The sequence below is a fragment of the Tympanuchus pallidicinctus genome, unplaced genomic scaffold, assembly GCF_026119805.1.
Source record: "Tympanuchus pallidicinctus isolate F22 unplaced genomic scaffold, pur_lepc_1.0 scaffold4, whole genome shotgun sequence".
NCBI lineage: Eukaryota > Metazoa > Chordata > Aves > Galliformes > Phasianidae > Tympanuchus > Tympanuchus pallidicinctus.
The window spans coordinates 32,598,385-32,611,999 of NW_026294758.1; the positions used below are offsets into that span (position 1 = coordinate 32,598,385).

Below are 13,615 nucleotides of genomic sequence, written 5' to 3' on the forward strand. Positions count from 1 at the left end.
ATTCTTTGTTTTCTTTTACTGTAAGATCAGTTTCACTAAACTGTCTTTCTTGTAACATTTCCATGTTCTATGTAAAAACTCCTTAGCTGAGGGGTAAGAGAACAGACTGTTTGATGTTAGTAAAGGTGTTATTATGCTAACAATTGAGGTGCCACTGCCTCATACTCAGAATTGACAATCATAGGGTGTTGTTTTATGTCTCAGAATTGAAAAGACTTAAATTTTCATTAAATGTTCTTTCCATTTTGCAGCTAGTGTCTCTTGGGTTTAAGAGACCAAATTATCAGCCAGATGATTCAGTCATCACTCTTAGCTAGTCTGGCAGTTCTGTTGACTGTTTACCTATAGACTGAAGAGCTAATTATCTATGACTTACAGGAGTGTTATATATCTTATGCCAGCCTTCCTGAAAAGAAGGTGGTGAGAAAGCAGTGTTTTATTTGACTGTGTAGTGGTTTAACCCAGCAACCAGCTCAACACTACCCAGCTGCCAACTCACTTTCACCCCTAGCAGCACTAGGATAAGAGAATGGAAAAGGTAAAAAAAAGTGCAAGAACTTGTGGGTTGAAATAAGGACAATTTTGTAGATAAAGCAAAAGCTTTGTGTGAAGGCAAGACACAACATATTCATAGACTGTGTCCCATCGGCAGACAAGGCATTCAGCCACTTCCAGAACAGCAGAGCTGTTAGTGGGGAAGGCAAACACTGCCACACCATGTGTCCCAGTTACTCCTTTGAACCAGTTTTACAGTTGAGCGTGATATGATAGGTTATGGGAAACTTCTTTTGCCTGTTTGGGTCAGCTGCCCTCCCAGCTCCTTATACTCTTCCATCTCCTTGCTGTCAGAAGAGTGTGAAGAGGTGAAGTGTTCTTTGCTCTGTGCAACACTGCTCAGCAACAACTAAAGTATCAGTGTGTTATCAGCATTATTTTCCTCCTATATCCATAACACAGCACATTACTAGCTACTGTGAACAAAATTAACACTTATCCCAGACACAGTCAGGACCTCATAAAGTTGATAACCTTGGTAAAATTCCCATCAGGAGATCAGAGAAGATGCTCCTGTGTAGCCTCTCTTCACTTTCTCCCTCCTTAGGATACCTTAGGATTATTGGATACTTAGGATTATATTTTATAAAAGCTTTTTGTGAGCACTGATTTCTCTCACGTTTTCTGGTGATTGGCCTGGGTTCGGGGGTTGGGCTTTTATGCATGTTGTTATGATGTGGTCCCCTCCTTCAGTTTAAATAATAAATTATGAAATATTTAGAAGTTGGTGCTACTGACCCAACACTATTACACTAAAGCAGGTTTTGATTTGTTTGAAGGCCAGTATATTAGCTTAAAGAGAAGTGATGTGCCAACTAGTGTCATGCTGGAGGATGTATTAGGCTCGGAAGTAGCAAGTGATGCTAATGGGAATGAAAAATTCATAGCATACATCTTTTAATAGCATGACTATTAAAGCGTCTTGTAGCATATCTTCGTGATTTTTCTTTTTTTAAAATTGTATTTCATTGAGATGAAGAATATTTTGTACATCAGATGCATTTTCTTCTGGTATTTCTGTAAGTTAATTGCTCAGCTGTACATCATGACATGCTATTATTCACAAATAGTTACCAAGCAGTAAATAGGTGCCCTGAGAATCATTTCATGTTCTTTATGAGACATATCTATGAGACCAGTTCTCAAGTGAAGCTGCCAGTCTTGTCACCTATTAAATCAAAATTCTATACATTAAAGGTAATGCAGCTCCTAAGCTGAAAGCTGGGTCTCAAGACAGCTGTGAGTGCTTAGTAATGCCGTGTCAGACAGTGGTACAAATGGTAATTTGTCTGTTTTCCTTGAGATGCTCTAAGCCTTCAAAGACTAAAGTTTTAGTCCAATTCTAACCTGATCATTTAGCAAATGCTTTGTTAATAGGGATTCCAACTGAGCTTTACTCTCTTGAGCTAGCTGTGTGATGTTTTATATCACTTGGATGTGTAAGTGACATAACTTTTTGCTTAAAGCTGGCTCTCAGCTGATCCCATAGGATCACTCCTCTCCCCACCCTTTGTTAAACATAGTAGTTTCATGAGGAGGATGCCATAGTTGGCTTGGTCTTTAAGTTGAGTCATACATAGTGCATATTTTTGTAATTCATAGTCCCAGTTTTTCTTTCTTGCAAACACATAAAATTACATGGAATGTAAGGACTTACTTATGATATGTCAAAAAGATAGCATTTAAGTGCTCGTGAAATATTACTACGTTATTGCTTCACAGCATTTTAGTTCATATTGAGATGAGTATATAGGTTTAAGTCATATGCAATGGCTTCTTTTCTGAGGTTTTGGTGTCTGGAAAAAAAAGGACACTATATGAAAGAGGTAATAATTATTAGATAATGTTCCAACAACTTTTGCTTTCTTTTAAATACATGTTACATGCATTCTATACAAAGAGGTGCATGCATAGATTTAAAGAGAAAACACGTTTTTTACGTATGTCTGTCTGCATAAGAAGTTATTAGCCAGCGTGTGCCATGATTGAGTCGTACTTGAAGTGATGAAGAGTCAGGAGGCTACGCAGGTTTTTTACCTGTTAATTCAGTCCTGGAAATCACTGGTGGCACAGGTGAAGGATGTAATGCTGACTCCTTTTCATTGTTGGCATCATTTGTAAATTTTAGTTCAAATTGCATTGTTCAAATTGGTTCATGTTGTACAACAACTACACTGAAAAGAGAATGGTAACTTTTAATATTAGAACTTACTAGAGTTGCCTTAACATAGCAATGGAAATTATAAAGTGAAATTCAATGTTTTGAACCTTATCACCTTAAACATGCAAGAAAGACAGATTTTTGGTAGAGGAACTTGTGTTGTCTGTTGCAGCATGGTATAATTTTGAAGGTACTTGTGTTTTATTTTCAGCTTCTCGTATAACTGCTTCCTCTGACTTGAAATGTGTAGTGTTTACAGTGGAATTTGCATTGCATTTTAATAGTCCTTGCTGCTGCAGTACTGCAGGTTTGGACTTCTGCAAATCAAGGTTCTTGATTTTGCAAGTTTGAGTTTTGTTCATACAAAAATTTAAAATACATGGACGTTGTGTTAATTTAATCATTTGCCAAAAAATATAGAAGCAGTAACTTTGGATACAACAAGTTGGTTGGTAATTTTTACTGCTGTAAAATGGAGAAATGTACTACAGAATTGATTTTAGTTGAAATTATGTCCTTTCAAGTACATTTGTTATTCCAGTTCTAGTATCAAGCCCCATATAAAACAGTACAGTTTTTTTTTTTCTATTCATATTTTCAGTAATTGCTTTTGACAGGTGAGTATGTTGTGTGAGTACAAAAATACTCATATATATATTCTCCTATGAATGCCTGTCCACTTTTGCTCCAGAATCTATGTTTTATGTTTATGTATAGGATTCTTAGAAAGCAGGGATTTTTTTGGAATATTAAACAACCATGCAGCAGTTTATTTAATATAATGAAACTTTGAGAATCTAATGCAGTCTACTAATAGAGATGAACTCAGTGAAGCCACTGAGAACTGAAATGCTAATAAGCTATAGAGGAAAAAAAGGATGTATCCTGAAGTTATGCTAATCTCTACAGTGATGCATATTTTTATAGTTAGAAACTTGCACAAATGGGAAGACTAGAAAATAGACCAATTGAATGTTGCACTAAATATATATCTGTAGACTGCTGATATATATGAGTTGTCATTTTTTGTCCATAGGATCATAATTTTACTGCCTGTATTAAGGAAAACTGAAAATGTTATTTCCATACAAGCAAGCTGCATGAAAGCTAAAAATAATTATTTGCATTTTACTGTTACTCTGTTGTGGGTGCTGACACTATAAGCGACTCTATGTTTTTGCTTCCTGTTAAGAAAATGCCAGAATGTTTCAGTCTTCAGGAGAAGCTGCTGAACACAACCAGCATTTGAGAATGGTGTGCTTATTACCTGTAATAGCAGAATGATGGCATATTCAGTGTTTTTACCCAGGCAACTGTATTTAAAAGGAATATTTCATGATTGCTGCAGGACATGGAGAGTCACTTCTTCACAAATCGAATGACTTGTTCTTTTTGTTTGTTTTTTTGTTTTGTTTTGTTTTCCAGTTTCTTCTATGTCAAACTGGAAAATAATATTTGGTTTTGTTGCATATATCAGTTTTACTCTACATTTTTTCTGTTGTTACAGCAACATGTAATAGGTTTTTTTTGTTGTTCTCTAAAAACCTCAAAGAAAACTCCAAATTATTATTTATTCTCTTCTTGGTTAAAAAATGAGCAAATAATTTTTAAAAAAATTACACAAAAATGTACCTGCATTCCTAATAAAACAGACCTGCATAACCATAATTGTAACAAGAACATTATAAAGAGCTGGCTGATTTTTAGGTGGAACAGTTTGCTTTTCAAATTGAAAGGCCCACTACTACTTGTTAGATTTGCTGAAATTGTAATATCCTCTTTTCAGTGTTTTCCTAGAAACTTTCAGGTTATATAATCTCTTTTTTTTTTTTTTTTTCCTACTCTTTTCAGAGTAATTCTGCAGTCCAGTGTTCAGAAAAATAAAACCTCTGAACCTAGCATTTCTGACAGTACAAACATTACTAAAAGAACTACCAGATCTGCAGCAAGAAACAAAAGTATAAAAAGGTGAGAGCTACCCTCTTTAAAGATCCAGTAACTGTTCTGTAGACAAATACTTTTGAGCTGGTGTATCCGCTGCTGTTGTTAGAGGCTTTTGCCACAATTTAATTCCTCCTCCTGAAATTGAGAAATGAGAAGCAAGAAGCAGTTTTTTGTCTCATGTTATATACTGAGAATATCTAGAACTTTACATCTTACATGAATCAGATTATACTGCTGAGTCCTTCGAGTTTCAGAATTTTATATTCTTATTCCTAAAATGAGTAAGAACTACTGAAGTTAAGTGATTCTAGTATCCAAAAAAATCTTGTAATTATCAAATCTAATCTGGAATAAGAGAGAGAAAGTTGTTCACAGCATTCAGAGTTAGATTTAGCATGCAAAGTAAACTTGTGGACAACTGAAATGCAGTTGTGGGCAAATCCAGCTGTGGGTAGGTGAAGTGTATAAAATGCATATGTGGTGTGAGATTTCATAGTGGAGTATCACTGATTATCTGGTCTGAACTTGTTCCACAGAACTTAAGGAAATTTTAAATTTGGATGAATGTATACGAGGGTGAAAGTGTTTTTTGATGCAGAAGAATATGGCCCCAGTATTAATATGTTTCTACTGCATACACATGTGTTCATACCTCTCTGCAGTAGCTCTCCAAGACGTTATCAAAGATGAGCTTTAGAATATAACTTGATAGAATTTTCAAGTAATATTCAGTAGCTACTGATGAACAGAATCTGCCTTGGGCTTATAAGGAACAACTTTTGAATGGATCTACCAGGTGCTGAAGATATATTTTTTTCTTAGGAAGCAAAAAAGGTGGCAAATAACAGCAACAACAACAAAAAAAACCCACAACTCACAGACTCTAGTTTATGTGGCTTGCTTAATAAGTTTTGCTGAAAATTCCAGGTTTTTGTGCAGTTTTTCTTCCCTACATAGTTTTTGTTTTCACAACCTCACCCACTTTTGAAGGTTACAGACATTGTGAAAAATCCACTGTACTGGGCTAAGGAAGTAGTCTAAGTAATAGCAATCTGCAAGAATGTGCTAGTCAGAATTTTCATCAGCAGCTATATGAATTTTATGAATTGTATTTTGATTCATATAACATGTAGAAAAATATTTCATTTTTCCTGAAATATCTGTTTTCCTAAAAATCTTAAGTCTTTCTTGGAGTTTTACTGAGAAACTCCATTCTACATTGTTTTCACCATGCCAGTTTTGCTCCAGATAGACTGATGGGATTCCCACAGCTGTTTTTATTCTTCATAAGTTTTAATCTACTTGCAGCTCTTCATAGTAGTATACTTGATTGAACACGTATATTCAGTTCCTGGAAAACCTTTAAGTAGATGGTTGTGTTATGAGGGATCAGACTACCTATCCATAGGAGGAAACAACATTCGCAGAGCAAGGAAGATTTCAGTTATGTTGAAATAAATGCTATGTATGTGTTGACAGATTTATGACTCAGAGGGCCAAGGATCAGGTTTCAAATTACCTCACATTTGATAAAGCATTTCCTGTTTTAATGTCTTTTCTAAAACTTCTACCCCAAATATTTCATTCTATATACTGTTTCTTCTAACATTTGTGATAGAAGAGTGTCAGTGAGTTCATGTTTGAATTGCATAGTCACAGTGGCCCTAAATATTTGTTCTCACAGTTCTGGAGTTCTTAATTATCTTTTCATCTTGGAGAATTAATTGGGTACTCATCCCTCTAAAGACTATTTCAGTAAGACTATTTATATTCCAGATTTCCACTTAGTACCTTGCTATTAATTCTGTAGATGTCCTTTTATTAGTGTGTTTGGCAAAACCTTACTCAATTTTTTTAAGCCTTGCTTTCTTTTTTCATGCTTTTTCAGGAACATCTGCAGCTAGGCCACTCAGAGCCTGTTGCTCAGAGCCTGTTTCAGCCTAGCCTTGAATATCTCTAAGAATGGAGCATGCAAAACCTCTCTGGGCAGCCTGTTCTAGTGCCTCACCACCCTTATTGTCAAAAACTTATTCCTTATATCCAATCTAAATTTTCTCTCCTTTACTTTACAGCCATTTCCCCTTGTTCTCTCAGAGCAGGCACTGCTAAAAAGTCCCTTCTTTCTTCTAGTCCTACTTTAGATATTGTAAAGCTGCTGTCAAGCCCCCCTGGAGCCTTCTCTTCTTCTCCAGGTTGAATCACAGAGTAATAGAATAAAAAAGTGATTTTGATTGAAAGGGACCTTTAAGATCATCTAGTTCTAACCCCAACTGGTATAGGCAGGTATATCTCCCTCTAGACCAGGTTTTTCAAAGTCCTGTCCTGCCATGTCTTGAATGCTTCTAGGGAGGGGGCATCCACAAACTCTATGGACAACCTGTTCCAGTGCCTCACCACCCTTCACAGTAAAGAATTTCTTCCTAATATCTAGTCTAAACCTACCCTCTTCCAGTTTAAGGCCATTTCCCCTTTTCCTCTTGCTACCTGCCTTTACAAAAAGCTCCCCCCCCCCCCCCCCCAGCTTTCCTGTAGGCCCCCTCCAGGTACTGGAAGGCTGCTATAAGGTCTCCTCAGAGACTTTTCTTCTCCAGGCTGAAGAACCCTAACTTTCCCAGCCTGTCCACATAGGGGAGTTGTTCCAGCCCTCTGATCATGTCTGTGGCCCTCCTCTGCACCTGCCTCCAACACTCCATGTCAAACAGCCCCAGGTCTTTCCACCTGTCCTCACAGGGGAGGTGTTCCATCCCTTGGATAGCTTTTGTGAGCCCTCCTCTGGATGCTCTGCAATGACACCATGTCTGTTCTGCGCTGAGGACTCCACATCTGGACACAGTACTTCAAGTGAGGCCTCACGAGTGCAAAGTAGAGGGGCAGGATCACTCCCTTCAACCTACTGGCCACGTTTCTTTTGATGTAGCCCAGGATATTGGCTTTCTGGGCTGCAGGAGTACATTGCTGGCTTATGTCCAGCAATGTGTACCATCCACCAGTATCGCCAAGTCCTTTTCAGCAGGACTGAGCTCTATCCTTAATTACCCCAGCTTGTACTGATAAGTATTGCCACTACCCAGTTGAAGTCTGTGAAGTTTGTATTAGCTCACAGTACATAAATAGATTGACCTTTTCCAGATAAATTGAATGCAATGTAGAGGGAAATCATTACTGTTAAAACACTGAGATTGTGTCCTAACCAACATCTACCTTTGTCAAGGTTCTGTTGCTTTCTCTGAATGTCTGATATTAGTGTGGACCTTTATTCTTCTCTTGACTTGCCAGTCTGTTGTATTCCAGTGGAAAAATCTTGCACAGTTTTTATACAAAACTTTTTTGTTGATGCTCCAGGCCATTTTAGTCAGTTTTTACTCCAGATTAATCACTTTTTTTTGACCCATCATTACGCAGCATAATCAACAGATCTGAATTTACCATTCCATCCTTCTAACTTTTGGACAGTTATCATATAAAATGTCCCTAGAATGGTACTTCAGCCAAAGTAGTCATTTGCAGTTAAAATATTTTGTTCTGGTTTTGCATAGTGGTCTTAGAGAATTTCAGTATATTGCTCACAATGTTCATTATATTTCCGTTGTGGAATGTCTCGAGATGTCAGCTGCCATCTACAAAAGACAGTACTGGTGGGCATAACACATTATCTGTTGTGACTGAAATAACGTTGTGTAACTGCAAGACACTGCATGACTAAAGCATTCTCCACAGTTTTTTTTCTGTGGTTGTCCTTATTCTAATCTTTTTTCTCCATTGAGGATAATATGCCATGTAAATTTTTGAGTTACTGGGAATGAAGCCTGTTTGTGTTTGTATCTTAACAGGATGCATATAGCAGATTATCTTTAGGACAGATGGGTCATTTTCCTCTCCTATTTCCCTCCTCACTTTCTTGCTATCAAATCGCTTTTAGTAGAACAGTGTGCTATATCAGCTGAAAGGTGAGATGGAAGAAGATTCTCAAAATCTTAACTCTTAACGTAAATAATCATTGCCTAGACTTGATCCCAAAGTACGTGAAGGACTGGAATAGCATTCTTCTTAGACAGATAGCTGGACTAGCAGAAATAGTGTTCTCTGCAGGATAAGAACCCTGTGCATTTTGGCCAACAAATTGATACTTCAGAAATTCCCAGACCAAATGAAACATAGTAAGGCCCAAATGAAGCAGTTTTCTCTGTTTTATCATCTTAAAGATTTAGAATTATGTACATAACAAGTAATTGGTTAGAAGTGAAATCTTGAATGATCAAAGAATTTTGGTAGCTAGAGCTGCTAAAGAGAATATGGAGGTCAAGTTATTACAGAAAAAAAAAACACTTGAGAAGACAGGAGAAAATGCATGAAAATGTGGTATAGATTGTTTTACTTCTTTTAACAAGAGAGGATTATGCTTTTGCAATCTCATGTGCTTTTACTTTATTGGAAATTGTAAAAGGAGCTGTCTGTGCCATTGCTCATACATTGAAAATTGCCTGCAGCATTTCAGAGCTAATCTATGTAATATAGGTCTAGCTTGAAAAATATTAATGTTTCTCTGCTACTCTTTCTACTTTTCCTTCAGTCTGATACATCAGAGGGAGAGAAGAAAAATGAATACTTTACAGCAATTGTACTTAATGAAATTGTTTCTTTTTTGTTTGAAACTGAGCCTTTCTTCATATTCTCTGCGAACACACTGGTCTGTGCTTTCTTTACAACTGATATTGCTGTGTTTGTAAATGCTGTGACTTTTACAATGTCTCTTTTTTGAAATACAGTTTAATTGTTTTATCTTGCCAACAATATTAGCTTCAAATAATTTTTTGGGTACACATTTCAATTTTTTTCCTCAAATATGTTTTATTTCAGCAGCCAGTCCACCACAAGAACTAGAACAGTATTGCGTTAAAATTTCAAATTGGCAAGCAGTGTTGAAAGGGGATATCCAGGCATGAAGGGGATACAACTTGAAGACACTTGATTGCAGTTCTAGGAAGATGTCTTTGGCTCCACTTAAGCAGAAGAAACTCATTCATACTTGTAAAATAAAACTGGCAACATGCTTGGCATACAGTTTCTTAATTACTAATACTTCCTCAAGCAAAACCAACAAAATAGTGTAAATTCAGACTCAGGTGTAAATACTTGAGCTCTCTATTGTAAAGAGGGCTCCCTACCATATATGATGCATGTGCATAAAATGTGATGGCAATCACAGCTGCTGACCACCAGAAGTGAGAAAATGGTGGGAGTTTTTAATATGTAAATCTGTGTTGTTCATTCAGATTGGACTTAGGTCTCCACTTGAGACTGAAACTCTACCACGGAGGTTTTTTACTTATAGGATTGGTACTCTCTTGTGTTAACTGGCTATTCTTTCTTATTTTATATGAATTTTTTTTTATGAAGTCCTGGTGTTGAGAACAAAGTAACTATTGTCCACCAAAGAGTGCTTTATTTTCAAAGACTGTGATTTTTTTTAAATTTTAATTTTGGGGGAAAAAAAAAAAAAAAAAAAAAAAAGCCAACTGAAAGCAATTATCTTGTTTTTAATAGCGATAGATTTTCAGTTGTTCCCAACCACTGGCTCTTTTATCTATTTGTAATTGCTTTAAATCCAGTATGATTGTAAGAAGGAGGAAAAACATTTAAAGCAGTGAAATGTCATTACTCTTTCTTTTCATATCATCACATCTTTTAGATAAATCTTTAGATTACAATATCTGAAAGATAAGATGTTTTTGGCAGGATGTATTGGTAGATTTAATAAGTTACGAATGTTACTGGCTTTTTGCTTGAATGTACTTAATGAGTGCAGCACATTAAAAAAAAAAAGAAAAAAGAAAAGAAATATACACTTCCTGTGCAACTGAAATTGATAATGGAACTCTGGAGCAGATACAGTTGGGAACATCTAATTACAATGATTAAAAAATTATTACTTACTTCTCAGTTAAAAGCAATGAAATTTTTTTTAGCAATCTGAGATTGAAATTTTCATCCACTGCAAGATTTTCAAACACAGTGTTTTTTCCCTTCTGCATTTACATTATGAAATATGTCTCAAAAGCTTGCTTTGAAGTGAGGCATCCTTACTTCCTGGAAATTTATAGCTGCATTTCCCTCAAATGAGAACTGCTGCCACATAGACTTAGATGGAATACAGTTCTCTCTTCGTTTTGTAACTCTTACAAAAAAGAGGAGTAGAAAAGGAGATCTGGAATCATAGAATCATAGAATCCTTAGAGTTGGAAGGGACCTTTAAGGGCAATGTAGTCCAATTCCCCAGCAGTGAAAAGGGACATGTACAGCTAAATGTGGTTACTCAGAGCCTAGTCCAGCCTAGTCTTGAGTGTCTCCAGGGATGGGGCATGCACCACATTTTGTTGCAACCTGTTCAAGTGCCTCACCATCCCTACTGTAAAAAAAGACTTTTTCCTTATATCCAACCTAAATCTACCTTCTTTAAGTTTGAAACCATTTCCTCTTGTCCTGTCACCACAGAGCCTGCTAAAAAGTCAGTCCCCTTCTTTGTTGTAGCTTCCGTTTCGACACTGAAAGGAAGGTGTTCAGACCTTTGGATCATTTTTGTGGCTCTCTTCTGGATGTGCTCCAGCAAGTCTGTGTCTCTTCCATACTGAGGACTTTGCATCTGGATGAGGTGAGGTCTCTCCAGAAGAGAGTAGAGTGGCCAGATTGCCTCCTTCACCCTGCCAGCCATGCCTCTTTCAGTGCAGTTGGGTATGGTTGGCCTTCTGGGCTTCAAGAGCACAGTGTTGTCTCATGTTCAGCTTGCCACCAACCAGTACCTCCAAGTCATTTTTGGCTGGGAATTTTAGCAACAGAATAACTTAAGTTTTTAAATGATCCAGATTATATTTGCAAGGGGAAGGATTTTCTTTCTATGAAGAAAGGATTCTTTTCAAATGAAAGGAAGTGTTCTGTTACACCAGTAGTTTCTCAGTGCCACTATGAATAACCACACATGGGTTTGAATACATTTTGTTGGCTAAAGAAGAGCATTGTGAGTTGGAGAGTATGCAGAATGTAAAATGTATGGTGACATCTGTGAGTGTAAATTTATATGTATGTATGTATGTATACTTCAGATTTGCAAATATGAGCACAAAATAGGTTTGTATGGTGCAAGATAAGGAGCACTGAGGCTTATACCCTGTTTTTTTTGTTTGTTTGTTTTCCAATTAATTTTCACAATCTCTTTCACTCTCTTCTAAGTGAAAACCACCCAAAAAATGGGACAGAACTCACTCCAATAGTGATAAAAATTTTATTACCTTTTTTTTTTTTTTTACTTTTTTGACCTCCTTCACCAAAATGGCAATAGATGGTGTGTTGTGCAAAAGTTAATCTCTTTATTTTTGAAGAAAATTTCCATCTTGAAAATTTTATGAGTGAACTTACTTGCAAATCTTAAAAGGCAGGAGGGAAAGGATGAAACTAATGAGATGTAAGGATGAGAGTTAAAACAAGTAAGATCTATTGATAATGTTTTGGCCTTACTATTCTCTTAGCTGAACTTCTTGATCTAAAATTTATCAGCATATTCCAAAGCCCTTCAAAATTCTGAGTTGGAATTTCCATTTTTTAAAGTAATCAGCAAAGCAGTTAGTACTCAGAAGTTAATCAGAAGCAAATTTGCATGAATTGTACACCGCATGGCAACTCAAGTTAAACCAAAACTGTTTGTCGTGAATATGTTTGAGGCTACCCCATCCAAAAATGAGTATCATGCTGAGAAACACCAAAGTGTCAGAGTATCAGAAATAAACATGAAAATTCTCCAAGCAATCTTATATGGTGAATTAATCTGTTAGCTCATTGCGTCTGATCTAATTATATTGCTTTGTCTGTCCAAGTTTTTAGTATTTTGTCTTCTATGTTTACTATGCCATACCAAAGCTGTCTTAAGTACAATTATGAAGTAGTAGCCATGGGTGAGGGAGTTTGTGGTTTCCAAGTCTGTTTTGAAATGTGCAGTACTGTGTGCCAAAAAGGAGCACATGTATGACAGCAGTGCAACAGAGCAGCTGAAGGAACTTATTTCTGCTATGACCAATTAGCAGTTTTGGATAAACTTAAAAATTCTTTCTACTCTTTCAACATGCAAGATGGATTCTTCTGTGATCTCTGCAACATATTCAATAGTTGTCTATCTTAGGTCTAATTGCTAGCTTCCATTACAGCATCAGTATAGTCATAGAAGCTAAATCAGACCATGTCCTTTTGCCCCAGGACAATAGAAAAAGTGCTGCTTTAAAAAAAAATTAAAAAAAATAAAAAAAAGTAGGTACATGCATTAAAATGCATGCATTAAAATGCAGCGAAGAAAAAGTTACATTCACTGATTTGTTGCACTGCAGTTTTTATATTAGTAGTTTGCAGACTGTGTCTTGTGTAAACTTGTGTACAGACTATCAAGATCTAGAAGTCTTCGACTAATGAGCACTATTCATCTTGATTATTTTTAAATTGTATATTTCTAATCTTATTTTTTTAACTTGGATTGATAGAATGGGAATTTATTTTGCTGGAGGTATTTTTAAGATAAAGCTTCATATTATCTTGTAATATCAAATAGCTCAATATGCATTTGTGTCTCATTTGAAAATAGTGCATATTGTATTTGATTTTATACAAAATATTGAATAGTGAGAATTGTAAACATGAATTACGTAAAATTAAAAATAATAATCAGAAGTTTGTGTGTTCACTTTTGTTTCCAATATTCTGAAGGAACTCATCTAAGACCACATTTGTATGGGTCTGACCACTTTGTGCTCATAGAAATAATGAAAGAATCTCACTTGCCTAAAAAGGTAAGTTTTTTAATTAAAAAGCACAAATCTCAAAATATTGCATTTTAAATATAATTTTTGGCTCTGCGTTTGAGGGGACTGACTTCAGAATATAACAGTAATTGTACTCAAATAGTTGGGACACTCTTAG

At 36.1% G+C, this 13,615-nt stretch overlaps 1 protein-coding gene across 6 annotated transcripts in view; it reads left to right on the forward strand.

Moving 5' to 3' along the window:
• The window catches only part of CDC14B (cell division cycle 14B), a 48,033-nt gene extending 35,065 nt beyond the window's left edge, over positions 1-12,968 (forward strand). For 2 of the 6 annotated variants that reach the window (XM_052701189.1, XM_052701191.1), the window contains one exon: positions 9,518-11,303. Coding sequence is in view for 4 of the 6 variants with exons in the window: in XM_052701191.1 (XP_052557151.1) it covers positions 9,518-9,557 (40 nt within the window). In the remaining 2 variants the exon portion in view is untranslated. Of the gene's footprint in view, positions 1-4,567; positions 4,685-9,517 lie in introns of those variants that run through there. The other 4 variants (XM_052701185.1, XM_052701186.1, XM_052701188.1 and 1 more) reach the window with 4 other exon arrangements.
• The last annotated feature ends 647 nt before the right edge of the window (positions 12,969-13,615 follow it).